This window comes from Rissa tridactyla, chromosome 10, assembly GCF_028500815.1.
Source record: "Rissa tridactyla isolate bRisTri1 chromosome 10, bRisTri1.patW.cur.20221130, whole genome shotgun sequence".
Classification (NCBI taxonomy): Eukaryota; Metazoa; Chordata; class Aves; order Charadriiformes; family Laridae; genus Rissa; species Rissa tridactyla.
The window spans coordinates 18,834,179-18,856,737 of NC_071475.1; the positions used below are offsets into that span (position 1 = coordinate 18,834,179).

General features: G+C 47.0%; 1 protein-coding gene across 3 annotated transcripts in view; it reads right to left on the reverse strand.

Moving 5' to 3' along the window:
- Window positions 1-22,051, reverse strand: part of CACNA2D2 (calcium voltage-gated channel auxiliary subunit alpha2delta 2) — a 226,210-nt gene extending 204,159 nt beyond the window's left edge. For all 3 annotated transcript variants that reach the window (XR_008468742.1, XR_008468741.1, XM_054216511.1), the window contains exon 1: window positions 21,757-22,051. Coding sequence is in view for 1 of the 3 variants with exons in the window: in XM_054216511.1 (XP_054072486.1) it covers window positions 21,757-21,881 (125 nt within the window). In the remaining 2 variants the exon portion in view is untranslated. The remainder of the gene's footprint in view (window positions 1-21,756) is intronic.
- Between the last annotated feature and the right edge of the window lie 508 nt (window positions 22,052-22,559).

Genomic DNA, 22,559 nt, shown 5'->3' on the forward strand with positions numbered 1-22,559 from the left:
CACAAGCACAATGACAGACATTCAGGACATACGTTAAAAATCTCTTGCATTGAAAAAAAACATGGTTTTAGTTCCTTCCCCTCTATATTTTACAGCCTCCTGTGCAACATTTAACAAGGGACATAAGTGATTTTTGAAAACACAACACCATTTATCACTGCCTCTCCAAAGAAAACTGCAAAAATGCTAATTGATTTCACAATTTGCATATTTGATTTTTCTTAAAGATGAGATAAAGTAGGCTTAAAAAAAAAAAGAGCAGAGCTTCAAAAATATTTACTGTGATGAGCAGCACATCAGGAGACTAATCACTGCTGTTGCAGTCAGGGCCAGGAAGCCAAGTGTCCCACCTGTCCCACTCCCCTCAGTGGGCGCCTGTGCCTCGCCACTGGTCACAGCCGCCCTGACTTAGGGTTACGGCACGTTTCATGCTGTAGGTGACATCGGTTTGTGAGGCTACACCACTGCTCCAGCTGCATGGCTTCAGAAGAAAATGGGAATTGCCTGGAAAGACGGGAGACAGGCTGTCCTTGGCCCACATCCTCCCACACTTGTGCACACAACAGATGGCAACTTGGGGTCCTGGTCTTCTATACAGAAGCTGAAGACATTCGCAGACAAGCCACGCGCTGACAGCCCGTGGCCGGCACCACGAGGATGTACCACTGCAGCTCAGGTTACGTGGGACAGACCCTTCACGGGCTGCAGTCACCCCTCTTTGCGTCTAACCTAGGCGTGGGTAAGGCAGTTACACAAACTCCTAATGAATGTAAGCCTCATTGCAAGCAGCCTCTCACAAAAGCACAGGGAAAGGAGAAGTAAGAAGAAAGAAAAATAGTTTTTCTGCTTGAGGACACTTTTTTTTTTTTTTAAAAAGCAGCCTCAGGAGGGGGCTTGTTTGACTGTGAGCAAGAGAGAATGTTAAAAAACAAAAAAAAACAAACCAGACACTCAGTGCTTTTCTCTTGCTGCCTTCCTGGCCCACAAAATAAGAGAAAGATTCACACAAACGTGAAAGGACAAGAGGAAAAACTACTTGCTAAGTAGATATGCTGCCCCAAAGCTTATTGGGTTCTACACAGAGAGTGTTCTGTACAAGTATCTACACTTCACGCAGTGTGTTCAGCCAAGAATGCTTCACACTGATTCATACGCTTTGGTTCAGTGCCCAAATATTGCTATTTAATAAGGTTATTAATTACTGTGTTGTCTAATTTTTGCTGTGCAGGAACTTCTTATAATTGGCTTATTCCTTCACAATGCTTAATCCTTTAACTATAATAGCGCATGTGTCAGTGCGCACGCGTGCATGTGTGTATGTGCGCGCTTGTGCCCCCTCTGAGTTTTTGTAGTTTCTTACATACCTAAAACCCCACATGAGCCAGTATTTAACCATCAAGGAAAAACAAGTTGCTTTTTTTTTTTCCCCTGAAGATACAACTTCCAGAGAGCACCTGTTTCCCTCAAAATAACCAAACAACTTACTGACCATGCTTCCAGACATTATCAAGCCTCCCACACTGTCATTTTATGACTCCTTTTTAATTTAAAGTATGTGCGCAGTTGTTTATATAAAGGAGGGGTGGGAAAAATTTGCCTGCTGGACTAGTCTTTTCTTAATATTTGTCAAGACATTATTCACCTCTACCATCTGGTCTCCCCTATAATAAGAAAGCATCTTTGACATTATTATCGGAGGGAAGGAAGGGACAAATTAATATTAAAACTATATCCCAAGGAAGATCTTCAAGAAACATGAAGGGGAAAGCCAGCAGAATGATGTGTTCTACATTCAGCTCTGTCACTAAATCACTTCGTTCTCCACGATTCAAACAAACACTTTCTGCTCTTCTTTCTCTGTCCTATCTTTTGTCTGCTTCATCTTTACAAATTTTTGCTGCAATTTTTCTATGCCTTGCATAAAAAAAAAAAAAAAAAGAGAGACAAGTGCCAAACCCCCTACCAGATCCATCCTGATCCCAGTTTGATGCCCCAACAAGTATTACAATACAATGAAAAGGATAAGCGGGGAGTTTTCTCAACCTGCGGGATAGATAGAGCTGGGCAAAATGTAAGGGAAAAATAGTCTGACAATTATACAGAAGATTTGTGTTTCATTAACAGCTGTTGAGCACAAATATTCTTTGTGGGAAAACCAGGAGTAACCACCCACTTGCCACCAATAATGACATTTAGGGCAATGGGAAAATTGTTCCTTAAATAGGATTTCTCTGTCAGAAAACAGAAGCATTAACCAGTTAAAGTCTAACTCCACCTAGAAACAGAACAGGTAGCAGGTGTTCAGTCATAGACACGTGGGATGGCAGGGGCTTCGGGAAGTTTCTCTTCCACCATTAGTTGCACTGGGACATCTAAATACCTGAACCCTCTGCATGAAGCACTGTCTAATCTGCTCTTTAAATCCTCCCCGAAGGTGAGCCCAGGATCCCCACAGTACCTTTTTCCAGTTCCATTTTTCACCATGTGGTGAAAGAGTTCCCTTCTTATCCTCTCTAAGTCTCATTTCCCACTTTTCCCACCTACAGCAGACACTGAAAAATTCTTACAAGCAGCTCCTAAGAACCGGGAGATTGTTATTCTCTTGCATCCTTTGCCCTTCAATTTTTTCTTTTTCTACTCCAAACTCAGTTTTTCCCAGCTTTCCCTCTTTTGCACTGTTTTCTAAACACTTCATCCTTCTTGTTGTCCTGCTCTGGATTCTCTACAGTTTATGTACATCTCCAAAGGCTGACGCCAAAAAGGGAGATCAGGTACTCCAACAGAAGTCAAACCCAGTGCTGTGTGAGGGGGAAAACATCACCTCCCCAGTCGTGTCTGAAAACTACTGTGCACTGCAGAATGAATGTGCCCTTCTGCTATGACAGCACTTAATTGACTCAAAAGTTGTGATGCACGGTAATTCTCAAGATCTTTTCTGCCACATTGCTACCAAGACAGTTATTCTTTATTCTGTATTTGTACATTTGATTTCTCCCTCTTAAGTGCAGCACTTTGCATTTGTTTTCACTGAATTTCATTTGGCTGATATCTAGCTCACCGTTCAATTTTTCTAGTTCATTTTGAATTCTGATAATGCCCTCCAAAGTACATCCAACCCCTCCTAGCTCAGTATCGCCTGCAAATTTTATAAGTATATTTCCCATTCCATTGCCTAAGTTATTAATGAAACTATTGAATAAAAGCGGGTCCAGGGCAGATCCCTGCAGGACCCCACTTGAAATGCCCTCCCAGTATGACAAAGAGCCACGATAACTATTCTTTGAGAGCTACGTGTCCAATCAAAATATCTTGAATTTCAAACTTTACAAAAAGCTGATTTGGAGTATTTGATATGCAAAGGAGCTGGAGGCCAAAGGATAATTCAGTGAATAATTTAAAGCCTAAGTGTAGGTTTGAGGAAAATCGCAATCTGTTGGTGGATGATTTGCCAACAGAAAGAGGAAGGAGAAGTCACTGAATGAGTTAGGGGTACGCTTGCCTGGCAGTGCTGCAAGAGGCCCCCCCACAGGCACTGCCTTCTTCTGATCAAACGTCTGCACGGGCCTCTTATTGATACAGCAATGAAAAGAATAAATGGCAAACCAATCACAGTAAATATCTTCCACACGGCAGAGGACAGTGCTTTTCTAAAAGGCACTTCCAGCTACGAACCCCATCATCGAGTTCCTCCCATCCTTATCAGAGCCTAGAGTTGATCTTCAGGCCATCACTCAATGACGCGGCCATTCTGTGACAGATACTTGGACATTAAGAGTGTTATTTGGCAGGACCTCCATATGAGGATCCCCAAATACATTGAAAATGTGCAAGAATAAATTGTCACAGTCTTAAGGGGTAAATCTGATCTCAGCACATTGCCACCAACTCATACTTCTGTAAGTGGAAGCAGAACCGGGCACCTCGAGATGGTACACTAGTTTGCTATTTTCCAGTTCTGTCAAGACACAGAACACATTCAGCAAGAAGTCCTCTGCCATGCCAGGACTCTAATCAAACCATTTACCAACTGCATAAGCAAGACTGAATTTGGTTGCCTTACAACAGGAATAAATTAATTATTCCATTTACGTCTGGAGGACCAGACTGACTGTTCCTGCTGCCGTGGGGATGGTCCTGCTAATGGGAACTTGTCCTGGGTTGAGCAACACAGGACTAATTTCTCTTCCAATGCTGGGGAAAACTGCACTTTTAGAGGACTCTAGCATCTGAATTTGTGAAAATATTTACTTTATAGCCAGCTAGGCTATGTGGGATTCAAGGTCTCAGTGTTTTCAAGCCTTGCTAGGTGCAGGGATGAGGAGGAGCGAGGCCTGGACATTTTACCCAGTCTGGCCAACAGGATTATTTCATGCCACGAACATCACATTCTGTATAAATTAGAAAGTTTGCTGCATAGTCTCTCTCACCCTTGATGGCAGCGGTCCAGAGAACTTCTTGTCACAGTGTTGGACTCCAAGGCCTTCCCTTTCTTCCAAAACTGTTGCACTCGCAGTGGACAATAAATGTCCATTTTTGGACATTTACTGTCCACCTCTGGGAGTGCAGTTTCCTGCTGATATAATTGGCTGAGTATAATTCTTGTATATTTTATATTAGTATCGGGATTAATATTGGTTCTTTAGTATTATTGTTAATTATTTAGTCTTATCCTATTAAATCTATTTATATTTCAACTCTTGTGTTTCCTTGCTTTTCCCAATTCCCCTTTCCGGGTGGGGAGGGGTCATCAGGTGATAGAATAATTGTCTAAACGACAATAAATTGTTACGGGTTTTCTCAAACCCTAACAGAACTTTAATGGGTGGCTCACATACTTTGACCTCTCATATCATGGTGGCAGAAGCACCAGCACACAACTCCAGGACTGTAGCACAAGCAAAATAAGCCAAAGGCAATGGTTACCACTACTGGAGCTGTACTGGCGATACCAGCAACGTGCTACCCTGATCAATTAACTGTTTTGTTTGGAGCCAAAGCTAACCTAATAACTTAGCCTCCCTGCTTTTTTTGAAAGCTATGCTCTTATTTTAATCTTGAAAATAGACTTCTGTGGCACACTTGCTGATGCACATCAGGAGCAAGAGACATCTGTGGGTTCCACCATGTTGTCACCCTCGTTGTGCAGGATTAGAACTGGGCTCCTGATCTCAAAGTCTGTCAGAAATCTGGACTTGAAACACAATGAATTAATAAATAAGTGAATAGGTGTCAGTTTTATAAAGCACACTACCTGCATAAGTTTCCCCCAGTGCAGCCACTTGTCATTTTCAGCACCCCTGGAGACCCCAATGGCTGATAACTCTTGCATGTCACTTTGCAACCCATTATACAGATGAAGTCTTATGATAAATCCTCCCCCCTTGCTGACTCCTCCTGTTCTACAGATGCAATCTGAGTAGAGGCTGAAGAGATCCCATCCCCCACTGCAAAGATAAGGTTACGAAGGGTAGGTCTTAGTAAGGATTTTGCAAGCTGCATGAATTATTAAAGTCCTTTATGATATAATGACAGACATATCAGGTTATTTGTTTATTCTGTGTATAATTCATGACTCTCTTGGGAGCTAGACAGAAGTAGGATAGATTGTTGCCTCTTCTTGTTCATTCCAGTAAATCCTCATCACCAGATGGAAGGCTGAACCACCCCAGAAGTCAAAACAGCCCCACCTTGCAGGATCTGCACTTTTGGTTGGAGATGGGAGAAGTTTTTTTTCCACAGCCTGGAGAAATAGGGAAGCTGTCGCTTGAGTACATGAGGCTACAAGGCTAGAAGACAGTCCAGGAAGCATTTCTGTGTCATGCCACCAGAACACTGTCATCTAAAGCGCATGCAAACAGCTTTGTGATTAGATGCTATGAGTTGCCCCATGTTCCTGTATCATTGCTGAGCAACAGCAGGATTACCCAAGCTGATGCAGGCTCCTCGAAGACTTTAGGAAAGTTCACAGCAACCACCTCCTGGGCTACGCAAATAGTAAGATACTGGACAAAGCAAAACAGTGCCCCTTGCTTGGGTCATCTGTGTAAAGAGTCTGATCAAGGCATGGGGCAAAGCATGATAAATGAGTGCCATGTCCTGATGGCTGGAACAGAGTTTTGAGTACGTACACTGTAGTCATCTCTCATTTCTCTGGTGTGCTGTTTCAAGGGTGAGGAAGAGATGTTATGTCACAGTGGCAACCAGGACATAAAGGATTGACTAGAGCCCCAGACAAGAAAGACCTTCCCAACACGCCCTTGTTCACACAAGGTACCTCACCCAGTGATGCTCCTACTGCCAGGAAGAGTCACAGCAGAACACAAACACGGCCAAGCTGAAAATAGCACCCTGGGTAACCCTTACTAGCCACAGGACACTGGGGGACTGCTTTCAGCATCCATTGCAGATTTCAGCTGATCAGAAACAGACTAGGCACACAACAATTAATCTGATCACTAAAACACAAGCCATATTAAGGAGTCTGATAGAGGACTATTGACTAGTCAGACCTCTGCTGAATTCACGTCTACAACTTCTGCCTTACCAAGAAAAGATATCGTTAACCTCTGCCACAAAGACCTCCTGCTACAAGAGCTATTTAGGGGCATCCATTGCCATTATTCTTCAGCCTCTAACCATGTTAATTCATGTCTCCTGGGGTTTTTGGAGTAGCCTCTCACAGCATCATATGCAAAGTTTCTCAGGGGCTTTCCGGGTGTCACTGTCACTAGATGTCTATCTAGTTAAATCCCCAATCTTAAACAATCCCTCTCCCCACCATCCCCCTACCTGAGAGATTCCTGGCCCTAAGAGAGCATTGTAATCATTGTTATTATAAAGCACTTAGCGATGCTCACTCATTGCATCTCTCACCAGCCAAACACCCAGAACCCTGTTATTTCACATGCAGTCGCCTTCATTTGCAGAAGCCCTTCATTGTATTAGTCCCTTTCAGCAAAGAAAAAAAGGGTGGGGGTGGAGAGCATTAAAAAAAAAAAAAAGTTTACTGCATTTTATGCCATTACCTCACTACTTTGTGATACACATCTAAAAGCTGTCTGCAAGACCTCTCCTGTTGTAAGGTGGCATCCAGACATGCTCCGAGGCAGGGACAGTGGAAGCACGAAGCCCAGTTCGGTTTTGTCCCGGTTCTGCTGCATCACCCAGAGCACTACAGCACCAGGGATGAAACTGTCAGCTTTCACAGGTCACCTCCTCTCTCCTTCTCCCCATCCAGCTGGGACAAACACTGCTCCCTCCACGGGGGAAAAGCATACATGTACAGCCTTTCTTTTGAAAAGGACACAAGCCTATGGAAATGGAGGTGACTGAACCACACTGGAAATACTCAGAAGGTACTACAGGATTTGCTACATGCGCTCAGGACATCCATTAGCCTCAGTTCCGCTATCTCCATCCACAGCCAGCAGCTTTTCACATTGGAAAGGATGTACCTCCTGTCCTGGAGGACCCTGTGGAAGGAGGATGCTGTGCTGGAGCACCTTTAGGAACAAGGATGCTGTGCCAAGCACCTTGGGAGTTCCTCCTGCAGCAGGAAAACAGCACTCTGCAACAAGCTGTCTTCCCTTTCAAAAGGGAAGGGTCACTAGGAAACTCTACCGGAGCCTAAGGACAGGTGCGTCCCTTTCCTCACCAGATACCACAAGCTAATAAGCCAGCAGTGCTCCCACAACCTTGATTCACAATCATCATAGGTAGTGTCCACATTCCCTCACCATCGCAATATCACAATTACAGCACAGATAGCGCAATGGTCCATCAAACATCATTCTGAAGGGACCGATCAACATTAAACTGTCAAATCTTCTAATACGTCTGGCAAAAATATTTTCTGGGTTTTTTTTCAGGAAGGGAGAATGGAGCTACAAAGGTGAAGCATAGTCTCAAATCCAGACGGGCTTTTAGGAGCAGTCAGAACTACAACTCAACCTCCTGATACTAAGTTTGATGTTCGCCCTTGGAAGACAGCACTCAAACAACAAAGCAGGAAACTCGCACACATGTGGATATCTTGGAGTCAGTCTCCTTCCAGCTCTCGCACACAATATGCTCACATGTAACTGAAATTTAAGATTACAAGATAATTCTCTCTTCTGCTTTTCTAAATGAGTATTGACATTAAAACCAAAAACATCTGACATCCCAAAACACGATGAATATAATGCCTCGGACTCTTTTCTGTAAGAGAGAAAAATCCCAGTCTCTAATGTCGTCCTCTCAATGGGGCCCGTGACATCACCAGCCCCTTCCTATTTAGAATAATGACTTCTTCCACACGCCGAGAGATTTGAAATTACCTGTGAAATATATTTCCCTAGGCACAGGCTCAAGAAGCATGTAAATTACCCAGCTTAATGGCCTCTAGAATTTCTCTCTGACACACACACAGGGAGCGGGAAGTGTTCAGATGATATCTCAGGTACCGTCCAAGGGGATAAATGTCCGAGGGATGGTCAGGAGCTACTGCCCTACAGGTCCCTCAGTAACTGGTCCCACTGGTGAGCACTTGCTGCAAGGAAGCAATGAGCACAAGAGATCCAATTCTAAATGAGTGCATCATCAGCACAAAAATGCAATTTTAAAGAGAGCATTTCTTGGGAAAGGTGCCTGACCATAATTTACATGGCACAAGCAGCCAACATAGGGCTTACGCAGCAGAGGGCACCCATTTAATTTGCAAAAGCCCAGTGCTGAGTGTGCTATGCACTCGGCAGCAAGCCCTCTCGCCCTGCGCCTAACTGCAGGGAACAGCACTGCCCAAGCTTTGACTTCCACGCATTTGCCAGAGAATAGTGTCCCTCAGAGCAGCTTTTCATCCACAAGGACAGTTCCCACCCGCCCAACACCAAAGGGACAAGGGGAGTCCAAATCCTCCTGGCCATGTTTCTGTTCCTGTAGATGAATCTGGTGTCTTGTTAGGACGTAGCAGAAGAAATATTTATCTCAAAACAAAGACCCTAGATTCATTTGGAGGAACAGAGAAGGAGGAATTACGTGATCTGGGTTGCATTTCCTGCTCCACCACTGACACATTGGAAGCTCTGAACCCTTAGTTTCATCAGCAAAACAAGCAACAGGGAAGCGCAAGTGCTGCTAGAAAGCACATGTAAGAAACTGTTATAAGGAGTGGAAGACTGAGAACAGGACAAGACACTCATATGGCAATAGGGAGGGGGGACAATCCCAAGGGCAGCAGGAAAGAATTACTTGTCTCCCCAGGGAACAAGCCTGAGGCACACAAGCTTTGCTCCTGATGCTAGCCAAGACTGACAGGTTGGTCACCTTTTAATGCATAGCAGATAGAAAGTAGGCCAGAAGATCAATTGGGGATAAAAGAACACCTGGAAGATAGGCCTGGCAATGGAAAAATGGGCCAAATTCCTTAGTGCAAATCTACTCAAAGCAAAGGTGTAAGACAAGGTCTTTGCTGAGACTCTTCCAAAGTGAGAATCTGCCCTCATTCTCAGTCACAAGCATCTTGGTAACCCACATACTGCCAGAAGCTGTGGTATGACAGCAAAATTAACACAGGAGCAATTTTAACAACAATTTCCAAGCTAATTTCCTCATTCAGAAGCATGCCACCAAGGGCTGAAGTCTGTCTGGACTCCTCACAGCTATCTGTGCTCAAGATTAACTATATGTCACTGTCAGTAATGCAAACACTCCACTATTCAGAAACTATTAGAAGATAAATACTAAACCTGAACATCATTGCAGTAGGAAAAAAAAAAAAAAAAGAGAAGGAATGACATTGTAGCCAAGCTAGCCAAGCTACATGAGGAAGCAAGGTTACTTTCCGGTGGAAAGTTAGACCAAAAAAATACTATATACTTGGAATAGTCCTTGCTTTGGTCATGGGATCTGGATTTTTGTTCTTTGAACTTCACAAACAAACTTCAGAACAGTTCAACAAACCACAGTTCACCCAGTACTGCAAGTTGGCCGCTCCAGTGAGGGACAAAACAGTGCTCTCGCCACCAATTCCACCCAGGCCCTGAAGCACCAGGCTTTGCACATGAATGCTTCATCCAACAAGAGGCACACGTTGTTAAGTGGAGAGACTGCAGGTACACATGTTACTTGTGGCCCAAACATGGGCCTCAGGTAATGCATCAGCTGGAGCATCTCACCCGCAGCCCATAGCAGGTCCCTTTTCAGCTCACCACCACACTGCAGTCACTCTGATATTCCTCTGCGAGAAGGACAGGTACCGTTTACTAAACCTTTCATTTCTGCAGCTGCCTGGTCGTTCTCTGGAAGAAACTTCACATACAAGAATCCTCATGCTATCTTGTGGGATCTAATAACAACTGAAACGGCACAAACACAGCAATAAGGAGATTTAACTAAGAATGAATGTCAAGTACTACGCAAACTACCATGAAAACACCACATTTTTTTTTTTCTGGGAAGTGGCAAGCCTACTCTTCCACCAGTCTGCTGTGACTCCAGAGAACAGGACGGGGTCTGGCAGCCACTTCCCAATGAGGAGGCGGCCATGCGCTCAGTTGCCTAAGAGTCGCCAAATAAGTGGCATTTATTAAGTGGCCCTTATAAAATAAAAAAAGGCCGCTTTCAGCACACATAATCACATTCATGAACTGCACAAACCAGCAATGCTTTCAGCACACGGCTCCACTTGGAGTGGTGTCAAGAGAAGAAAGGCAGGAAAAGAAGATTCCCACACAGCAGCGCGTGCTCGAGCAAACACGGCACCAGCAAAGCTGTCAGGACAGGGCTGTAAGAGGGGGAAGAGGCAGGAGCTCGCTCAGCGGCCACAACGGTGAAGTGAGACCTTCTGCCAAGACGCAGCTGTCGGAGCCCGTCCGTACCTGGCTGCTCCTGGGCAGGGAGTGCAGGGAAGCAGGGGGAAGTTGAGGAAATGAGGTTCACCTGTGGAAGGAGCCACTTCTCATGAGAGTGAGCACCAGCCCCCAGCAGGCAGCAGGACTGAGACAGAGCTGGTTAGATTTTTCTCTAAAGTAAAGACTAGATCAAAACAAATAAACATAGCAAGGAACAAGTGACACAGAAGGGTTCAATTTAGCCTTAAGATGATGGGTAAAAAGGCGGTATTGATGTCAGAAGTGCCAGCACAACATTTTTGTTGCCAGGTCAAACAGGCGGGCAGGTGCTAAATGGGGTTATTTAGAAACCGGGATGAAAACACAAGCAGATAGTAGATGTGTTAGATGCATTTCTCTTCTCCACCTCACAATAAAAATCACATCAGAAGCAACGGCAACCACCATGATATTTAAAAGTTAAAAGACAAAGGCCTGAAAGTTGTCCTCGGCATAATCACACAGCATCATTACATCAGGGGTGAATTTGGCCCAGTAGCTCAAAAAAATTTTTTGATGTTTTTCAGCTTTTAAAACTAACAAAGCCGTAGCAGGGTACAGGAGGCAAGACTGGCAACAGCAAATTCTTCTGCATCGTAACAAATCCAACATCAGGAAGAATGGCTCAATCACGAGCAGTCCCACAGCACACAGCCACGGAGGGGTGTGAAAACATCCCTGCCTGGGCACAGAAGGGGCCCCTTTTGGGCTGATGCTCTTTTGGTCTCTGCCCTTGCAAGTGCCATCATTCTGCGGGAGGCAAAATAACGTCATCAGTTTGGTCACTGATCGACAATTAAGATTTCCCAGCAAACAAAACCAGAATAAATAAAAACCAAGACCTGCGTGAAGAGAAAAATATTGATTTGGGGGTTTTTTTCCCCCCTCATAGTCATGTAATCTACCCTCCTTCCCAGAGCAGGCAGGGGAGGAAGGGAAAGCAGAGTGCCCACGAAGCTGCGAGGCATGCTTAGCTAACAGTCCTGAAACTCTTTTCAGCTTGCAGGTCTTGAATAATTAAATGTTGTTTATTCCACCCTTTTCCCCCCCCGGTATGCATGACACGCTGCTGCAGAAGGTTTACTTTTACCTGGGCAAGGGGCATCCCCCCCCGTAGAGGTCCTGGAAGCACATAAACCCACACAATACATTATTTTTTCTTTCCCCCAGCTCATCCCAAGAATGTGATACTACAGTGAATGCTCAGTCGAGACCTCTAATTTATAAGACTACCTCAGACATGAGGAAATGGTACTTTGGCTCCTCCTGGGTCTACTGCATTCGTTATGGAGCAATAAAAAGATGTTCAACCACTCACAGCTCAGAATCTGACTCAATCTTCAACACCTGATAAAGCTGAATATTAGGTGCTTCGCTTGGCTTAAGTCTGTCTCTATTTTGGTGTCCATGTTACAGCTGCCAAAAACCTGACTGTGAATTATAGAATCATAGAGTTGGAAGGGACCTCTGGAGATCATCTTGTCCAACCCCCCTGCCAGAGCAGGGTCACCCAGAGCAGGTGGCACAGGAACGCTTCCAGGCGGGTTTGGAATATCTCCAGAGACGGAGACTCCACCACCTCTCTGGGCAGCCTGTGCCAGGGCTCTGCCACCCTCAAAGGAAAGGAGTTCCTCCTCATGTTTAGATGGAACTTCCTCTGCTCAAGTTTGTGCCCATTACCTCTTGTCCTGTCCCCAGGCACCACTGAAAAGAGCCTGGCCCCATCCTCCTGACACCCACCCTTTAAGTATTTATAAGCCTTGATAAGATCCCCCCTCAGCCATCTTTTTTCCAGACTGAAGAGACCCAAGTCCCTCAGCCTTTCCTCATAAGAGAGGTGTTCCAGTCCCCTAATCATCTTGGTAGCCCTTTGCTGTCCCCTCTCCAGCAGTTCCCTGTCCCTCTTGAACCAGGGAGCCCAGAACTGGACACACACTCCAGGTGCGGCCTCACCAGGGCAGAGTGGAGGGGGAGGATGACCTCCCTCGACCTGCTGGCCACACTCTTCTTGATGCAGCCCAGGATGCCATTGGCCTTCTTGGCCACAAGGGCATAGTGCTGGCTCATGGTCATCCTGTTGTCCACCGGGACTCCCAGGTCTCTTTCCACAGAGCTGCTCTCCAGCAGGTCAGCCCCCAACCTGTACCGGTGCAGGGGGTTATTCCTCCCCAGGTGCAGCACCCTACACTTGCCCTTGTTGAATTTCATAAGGTTCCTCTCTGCCCAGATCTCCCACCTGTCCAGGTCTCTCTGTATGGCAGCACAGCCTTCCTGTGTGTCAGCCACCCCCCCCAGCTTTGTGTCATCGGCAAACTTGCTGAGGGTGCACTCTATCCCCTCGTCCAGGTCATTGATGAATACTCTGAAGAGGACTGGACCCAGTACTGACCCCTGGGGAACACCACTCGTCATTGACCTCCAACTAGACTCTGTGCCCCTGATCACGACCCTCTGAGCTCTGCCTTTCAACCAGTTATCTATCCACCTTACTGTCCATTCATCTAACCCACTCTTCCTAAGCTTCCCTGTGAGGATGCTGTGGGAGACCATGTCGAACGCCTTGCGGAAGTCAAGGTAGACCACATCTACCCTCCTCCCCTCATCTATCCATCCATCCAGTCACGCCATCATAGAAGGCTATCAGATTAGTCAGACATGATTTCCCCTTGGCAAATCCATGTTGAGTTCTTCTGATAGCTTTCTTTCCCTCCACATGCCTTGAGATGACGCCCAGAACGAGCTGTTCCACCATCTTTCCAGGGATGGAGGGGAGGCTGACCGGCCTGCGGTTCCCCGGCTCCTCCTTCTTGCCCTTTTTGAAGACTGGAGTGACACTGGCTTTCCTCCAGTCCTCAGGCACCTCTCCTGTTCTCCAGGACCTTTCAAAGATGATGGAGAGCGGCCCAGCAATGACTTCTGCCAGCTCCCTCAGCACTCTCGGGTGCATCCCATCGGGGCCCATGGACTTGTGAACATCTAATTGACCTAACTGATCCCTCACTCGATCCTCCTCAACCCAGGGGGAATCTTCCTCTTTCCCCGTTACTTTCCCCAAAGCCTGGGGCTCCTGAGGGCTGGGCTGAGCAGTAAAGACTGAAGCAAAGAAGGCATTCAGTAACTCTAAAACCATACGTTAGAAATGTAAACAAGGCACTGCATTCATGACCCTCACACTGTGTCATACCGTAGAGAAAGTGTTCACTGACCACAATAAAGAGATATTATTACATAAAATTCAATAGAGATGAGAATTCAAATACAAGAATATCTCTAGTTCAACAGAAATTAAATCAGTGAGAGCTTTATACATTTTTGCAGCATAAGTGGCTTATACAAGGTCGGCTCTCAAAAATATTTAGAAATATGCCTCGTTTGGTTTTGTTATTTGGAGGATGAATGTGAACTCAGACTTTGGATACCGGATTCTTCCGGACTGAAGAATAAAGTGCCCACTGGAGAAGAAACAGACTGACAGCAAACAGTCTGGTAGCTTGCAACAAGAGAAAAGTTTCAGGACCCAGCTCTGTTATGAGTTGAAAGGCATTGGTATTTATAAGGAGAATCATATCCTCATTTGTCACTTCAATGGAGATGGATACAACACTCTTCCCCAATTCTTTCCACCAATTTAACAGTTTAAGGGATAACTTTGTGCTTGGAAGGCCCAGAGGCTTGGAAAACCTGAAAGTGTGGGGGGAGGCTCTATTTATCAACAAATCAGTTATGCAGTGGCAGCAACACTGAACCTGCACCGTGCCTGCTGCATCACGGATTTTTAACTCTGAAATGGGATTCCAGCAGGGACCAAGGCAAGCCGACACGCTGCTGTCAGGACTCAGGCTCTTATTGCCCTCACTCTCCCTGTTGGATAACGCTGACTTAATGCTCCCTTGGGCCACACATCTTCTAGGTTATCCTGGGCAAACCTCTCTGGTCCACAGCCACATGCTCTGCACGCTGACAAACCTTCCAGACACCGAACGGCACACAGAAAAGCCTGGCCAGTTCTGACTTGATCCTTCATTTGGCGGAACTATGTAAGGAAGCCTCACCAAAATTAGTACATACTTTAAAGAAACTACCTCGGCAAATAACATTCCTATGGATGGGAAGCTGCCAGCATTTGTGGTCATGAGATTTTCATCCTTCTCTGCCCTTGTTTTTATACTCCCCATCCTTTCCCCCCCACCCTCCCCTGAAGCATAAGTTGCTTTCTGACACTACACAGATTTTTGCTCCAATGCACAGCATGATCTAAGTAATTCGCACTTCATTGCTGTGCACACCTCATCATCTGCACATGAAAACAGCAGTCTCTCTCTATCCCTCCGCTCTCGCTGCCTATTTCTTCCTCCTCCTCCTCCTCCATCCCCCACCTCCTGTACCTTCTCAGCAAAACTCTACTACGGAAGCTGCAGTGAAGAGGCTCACATTACCAGGGCTCCATTGCTTTTACAAAATTTACTAGCATGCTGTGAAGCCTCATAAATAATTCAAGATAGACAACCTTTGTCAGGTAAATGAACGTGCCTACTGTAATCCATCACTCTGGGTTTTCTATGGCAGTGATACACATACTCACTGTAGGCACCACCAGTATCGATTCACAAATTCCCCAAGCATCAGTAGGGACAGGGTAGCAGAACAGTTTTGGCACCAGCAGAATCCAAGGAAACGCAAAGTCTGGCCAGGACCTCACTGGATTCATAACAAATACCCACTGGTGCAAAAGTAGCTCCAGCCTAGTCCATGGAAAGTAGCTCCATTCCCACCCTCTGTGGACAACGGAAGAAGGATCATGGTCGGGGCAGAAGACTCATTCTTATTAAAGATCATCTTTTCACTGCAAGAACTTCAGGGACTGTTGACACAAATTGGAGCAAGAAATCACGTTGGATCCTGTGTTTCTTGGGTTTAACTCCACACACTTCAGTGGTGTTACTGCACAAAGGCACTTGGCTCATTAGAGATACGCAAACTCAACTTCTGTTTTGGCAACTGTGCCCAAGGCTTTATCATCATCAGAGCTATTGCACTAAATGGTTTATATCCCTATTTAGCACCCAATCTGATTGCTATCAGCAATTACCTCCTCTGGAGTTCTCAGCCTCAACTAGAAGCGAGGGGAGGAGGCCTGATGCTGCTTCTCCTGACAGGCGGTCCCCCGTGGTCCTGCGAGAAGGTGTGCTGTGCAACAGCTCCTGCACTGCCTCCACCAGACTGAGAGGCGGCTTCCGAGGAGGCGGCATGGTAGCCTCATCACAGGCAAGAATAACGACCTTGCGCAGAGTTAATGAATAGATACAGAAACCACAGACCGTGCAACCTTTGTCTGGCCTGACAGCCATTCAGATCCTTGTGTCTCTTGCCTGGCAGCCCTTTCACCTGTCACAAGCTGATCGCTAAATATCCCCATCACTCACATGTCAGTCAATGCAAGAAACACTCTGCTTTACAACTGAAGAATTAATCCTTTGCTCTGGGTAAATACCTTTTATTTCTTACGATATTTATGACCAAAGGCAGAGACAGAACTGGAAAGGTTGTAGGATGACTGTCGAAGTTATGAAGAAAATCCACATGCATTCTCTGAAAGATCAAATGATTCAGCCTTAAGAAAACCATGCCAATAGCTTGTTGATACAAACCAACTCTCCAATAACAACAGTTTGTACAACCCCAATCCCCATGCAACCCAGCAATAATAAACTTGAGGATGAAGGCTAGATTACAGGAACAGCTCTGAAACAACAAAATACTACCAGCACCCCAGAGAGGAAAAAATAATTTTGCTAACAAAACACATTTTGCTTTCAAGAGGCTCCTGCAAAAGTAAATATCGAAACATTCAGATGCTGCCCTTTCTTGCTGAATGTTTCACTCAAGTATTTCGCTTGGTAATGACTTTTTCTTTTATTTCATCCCACTTGAGTATTTCATGGGCTGAAAAAAGCATTGTCTAAATCGTACGGTTTGTGCACATGTACAATGTTACAGTGTGCAGATGCCCCAGCACTTAAGCCCTCAAGAGCCTTTCTGATGGCTTTTGAAGCCCAACACCAGGAAGCTCTTTCAAGGATAAATTTTCAGGTTTCCATTTAGACCCTGTGTAACCACCTTCAGCTTTCAAGAGGCTACTGCACACGTGTATACAACACACACAAAGCTTCTTTACAATGAAGCTTCTGAACTATGCCTGTCAAACGCCAAGCATGAGCCCATTTCTACCCTCAGGTCTACGTACAGGAGCCTTACTGATTTCAGTGGGAACTCACAAACCCTCCAAGAGAATTTAAATTAACACTTTCTCAATGGATGCAGTTGAAACTGCAATCTTGAAGGGGATTACTGCAGGCAGGGTATGGGGTTGAGGTGTCACAAGGACAGACAAGAAAGTGGTCATGCCCTGCTCTGTGATGCCAGCCCTTTCCCCATGAAGAGACCCGAGCAGGAAGCAGTCAGGAACGGTAACAAGAACGGAGAATTTTTTTTAAAATGCCAACGAAATATTGCAAATTGCTTTAAAAAAACCCCAACACTCGGTCCTCTCCCTGGGGCTCTTCTTTTACCTCTGGGCAGTCCAGGGTGCCTCTGCACACCCCAAAGCAGATTCTGCCACTGATGCACAGCCCACACAGGGATGTTGCGGGGACACAGGGTGTTTGTGCCTTCACTGGGTACCAGTTCTCACGGAGGCTGCTCAGCCCTGGCAGGGATGGAGCGACGTTATCTGTCAGTCACTCACGGGGGTAGATTGCCCTCCCAGGGAGCTGTCTCTCTGCTCAGCCGAGTGTAGCAGAAGACAAGCAGGGCCATCTCCCCACTTCTTCTCTGCACCTTTCCAGACAAGTTCCCTTCCCAAGCATCAAAACCATAATTGGAAGAGATTTTCTGACTGTGCAGCAGGTGAGCAGTAGAACAAGAGAAGAAGCTTCCTCTACATGGCATCCTGCAAACCCTAAAGCATCCAGTCCTAATAGAGTTATTTATTTCAAGCCCTGCTAGCCCAGATGTGCCATCACTACCAGCATCATTAACCTCATTTGGGGTGAAATAACACAAGTACAAATCAAAACCTGCTAAAAGGAAGTAATTAATTTACTAGAGGCAGCCTCAAGACCACCTTCCAGTGGTGATGGGCATCTATTAGGACTTACTGCTCTCAGCAGGAGCCTTCACTGCTGACTATCCCACAGAAACACTGGGAACACCTCCAGCTTGCTGCCCAAAACTACTGTCTGCACCTGATAAGTGCTAAATCTCATGCCAGAGAGAGGCAGGACCAGACCCTGGTCCCCAGGCTGGTGCTTTCCCCTGCAGACATCGCTATCTCCTGGCGGGCTGGTTGGAGATGCCCTGCAGAGCAGCGATGAAGCCAAGCCTCCCCAGCAGCCGCGCAGCAATTCTGCGCACACCTGCTTCCTCACAAGAAGCAAATGGCTCGCCACCCTCTAGCAGATGGCAATTTTCTTTCAAGTCCAAGTGACAAAAAGCCTTTCTGCAAAGTGAGGAGGGGGTTTGTTCTACTCCTGGGCGGCAGCACTGGCAGCCACATTCCCCAGCATTCACATGCACAAGATCCCCACTAACGGGAGGCGACGGCAATACAGGTGCAAGACTCCCCTGATTGACCAGGCTTTCGATCATCTAATAACAAATCTCTCAGAAATTCAAGCAGAGGTTGTTACCATGTTGCCACAGAAATCCCTCTGCATACTACTAAAAAAGAAATAAAAATTAACTGCAACCAACAGCCTTTCTTTCCACGGCCACTAATCCCGTTGACCACACAGATGCACATTCTTGTACGTGACCATTCCTAAAAGGAGCCTTGTCAGTCAGTGGACATCACCTAACGCGCCCGCCCCAATGAGTTTGTTCCAATCTGGGATTTTGCTTTTTAAATCTCAGTGAGAAATTCCCCTTTGGACAACTGGCTGAGCCGAGCCTTCCTTAGCTCAGCATAAGATGATTAAAACCATGCTACCCGGGAAGAGAGAGATAATGTAGAACACCAGCGATTTATCAGGGACAGAACCAAGAATCAACACACAGAATCACTGATGATAATTAATACAATTGTAACAAAAAAAAAAATCCTTCATTATTTTCTTCTTTTCCCCCCCTTAGGCAAAATATCCTAATCATTCAGTCTGCTGCCTGTCAGAATGAAACAGTTCTGAGGCTGCTTAAAAAAGCAGCCTCATTTTTGAGAGTCCTATAGTGAAAGATGACTTAAGTGATTTACGGAGAAAACCTCCAAAAGACAAACAAGGTTTCTAATCAATGCTCCAAATCATTTGCTGTTGTTACAAGGGTGCATTGTCCAAAGTAGGAGAAAATTGGCTCGTAACGGGAAGAATTTAACAGCCCATCTCTTCAGCTCAACTCAGCTTCTGGCCGACAAACCTTCCAAAAAGATTTAAGTTATATCCAACATCTTTAAAAACAAGGAGGGTGCAGTCAGGGAGCTACTCCGGAGGGAACAGTCAATTAAAGACTGTTGTTCAAGCCTTGGTGCCAGCGACCATTGCACTCTTTATTCCCATTAAATATTTCCTTCCCGAGAAACAATCACGGCAGCCCTAGGGCAGAGCTTGCGAGGCATTTCAGCCCACATGTTACAGCATTAACCTACTGCCCAGCAATTGTGCATCATCATCAAACATCCATTCGTGCCTCTTCTCTTCTCTGGGTTCACAAAACAGGTCATAAGGGGAACGAAACGAGCAAGAAGATACCAGGTCAGGCTGAGGTCTTGCGTCCCTTCTGTGTCTCTTCTCTGGATGTAGCCAGACAGCATTACTTCCCTCCAGAGGCACACACAGAATTAGTGGCCTTCTCAGCACCATTCCTTCACATTTGCAATAAATTATCAATCTTGGCCACTGGGTTCAGTTTTTATTCATCTTGCTTCTCTCAGTACAGGATCGGGCCCACTCTGATAAGACCACTGATAAGAGAGCACAGAGCTAACAAAGTCTATCCTAGTAAACCCCACCAAATTAGCTGGAATAAAACTGCTTTAACTAAAAAGCTGGCATTGTTTATTAGAACAATATAGATAATAATCAGCCTGGGTGAGGGGAGGCCAATGCCTTATTTACAAACTAAATGCCTCTCAAGTATGTTTCTCCTGGTATGGAAACCTTCTTATAAAACTTTCTGCAGTTAGAAAGCAAACACAGTTCTGACTTGTAAACTGGTACCCAGAAGAGATTTATTTTATAATATGATTCTGTGTTGCAAATTTAAAAGGAGAAAGCGACAACTTACAACCCCTGAAAAGCTGCTGAAATATCAAAAACATCCCACAAACTTTATTTGTGCTTCACCACATACATAATGCCCTTTACTTCTCTTGGGATTCTCATGGAAATAAAAGATTATTCATGTGAGAGCAACGCTGGATCAGGCCATAAGGCTGTCGTACTTGGACAAGAACTGGCACGTTTCCTTTCCTCTCCTCCCCCTGTAGGTAGACATTTCTCAGGGTCTTATTCTGAAGAATTCCTGTATTTATGTGACAGCAAGAAAAGGGAACTCATCGGCTCCCAAAGGTCAAAGATATTTAGAAATATGGATAGAAGATCCAAAAGAATTCAGAAAGAATCTGTTTGAATGGGAGGTATTTCTGAATAAACTAGGAATGCAAACCACTATGCCTTCGGTGAAGCCAGATATTAACACAGTAAGCTACAGCTCTCCCAAATAAACAACGCTGTTTCTTCTGCCGATAAGCCTTCTTTTCAGAAGGCCTGACTACATGCCTGTAAAAATGTACTTTGAGATCAAAGATGTTAATCTAAAAGTCTTTCAAAAATACTCCCTATGACATATATATAAAATGTATTTCTATTCTTAAGCAAATCAAAACTGACAAGAAAATTGTGACATAAAGCAGTGCACATCCACTGGGGCAGCACAAAGTTAAGGGCAACATTGCTATTATTAACTCTATGTCATTGAAATCTTTCCCCCACCTTCAGAAACGCAGACTGTAAGGACACAGTGTCAGCCTTTACTTTGAATCGTCTGGATTTTTTATTTTTTTTCCAGTTTTGTGTCAACAAACCTCAGCATTTCATAACGGAGATGACAGCCTCTTAAAATACATCTCGGCAAGATTTTGCATGGCTGTGTGGAGGGGGACAGGGCTTCGGGGTTATCACGGTATGCCAGAGAGCCGAATGTGTTAGCAAATATTCCCAAACATTAACTTCCAAAACGCTTGCTTTCTTCCAAAAAAAAAAAAAAAAAATCTATTTATATCCTTCCTGCAGCGACTCTCCAGTCCCCCACCCCCTCACCCAAATGAGCTGCTTTCCGACTTTCTCTTTCAATAGATTACATCCCATTTCTGCCGGTCCAGAGGGAGGGAGAGGACGACCCGCCAGCTCAGATAGCCTGTGGAACTATCCATTTATTACTAGTTCATGCTCGAACTCCGGTGGGTCCGGCCGGTTGTGGGTACCATATTGTGTGCTTGAAACGGAGGCGGGGGAAGAAAAAAAAAAACCAAACCACGAAGTCCTCTTTCGCCTTTCCCCCCTCTCGCCACATTATCGCTTCGGTAGCCGCCCTGCACACCGGCACCCGCCGGGGAAGTTTGTGCTTTCCAGCAACTTTGGGTCCGTTCCTCGCCCCGCCGCTCCGGCGGCCGGCAGGGAGCGGGCGGAGACCCCCGCGCCCGACCGCATCCAGCGCCGCGCCGGCACGGGCACCGCGCGGGTACCGGCGGCACCGGCAGCGCCCGCCGCGGCCCCGCCGCTGCCGCTCCCCGGCGCGGCGCCGGCAGGCCCCGGGGCGGCCCCGCGATGCGCCACGGCGGCGGGGCCGAGCCGCGGGGCTGGGGTGGAGGGGTCCCGGCCGGGGCGGCGGCACTTACGTGTGCTGCTGGGGGAAGCTGTAGCCGTGGGCGGCGGGGGCGGCGAGGAGCAGCAGCAGGGCCAGGTGGCCGCAGAGGGCCGGGGCGACGGGCGCCGCGCTGCCGGTCGGTGCCGCCATCGCCATGTTTCCATTAACGGCGCGGCGGGGAAAGGGGCAGAGGCGGCCCCGCGGGGCGGCTCCCCCCGCCGCCACTCGTGCGACGAGCGCGGCAGTCCTCGGCAGGGGGGCAGCGCCGCGCCGGCTAGCGGGCACCCACCGGCGGCGGCCGCTCGCCCCGCTGCCTCTCCACGGCGGCCGGCACTGAGCGCCCGCCAACCGCTACTTTCCCTCAAATAGGCGGGCAGGCAGCCGGCCCGGCCCGGCCCAGCCTCCTCCCCGCCCGCCCGCCTCCCTCCCCCCGGCCCCCCGCGCCGCTCTGGCCCCCGCCGCCCCGCCGCCGCCGCGCATGCGCCCCCGCCGCCGGTTCTCCCCCGCCAGGCCCCGCCGGTCCGCACCGGGGAGGTGCCGGCGGGCACCGGGCTGGAGAGACCCGGCCGCGGCATCCCGCCGCCAGCCCCCGTCCCCTCCCCAGCCCGGGCTCTGCCCCCCCCCGGCGGCGGGGGGCAAAGGCAGGCGACATCCCGGTGTCGTCGTCGTCCCCCCCCCGGCCCCGACCGGCGAGGGACCTCGTGGGCTCCTTCCCCCCCGCGGAGCCGTCACTGCCGTGCTTGTCGGGTACCGCGTTTTACTCCCGGGCCACCTCCCGGGGACAGATCGGCGTATGGGAATCTCCAGTTATGTTAAATAATAACAGCGGTGATG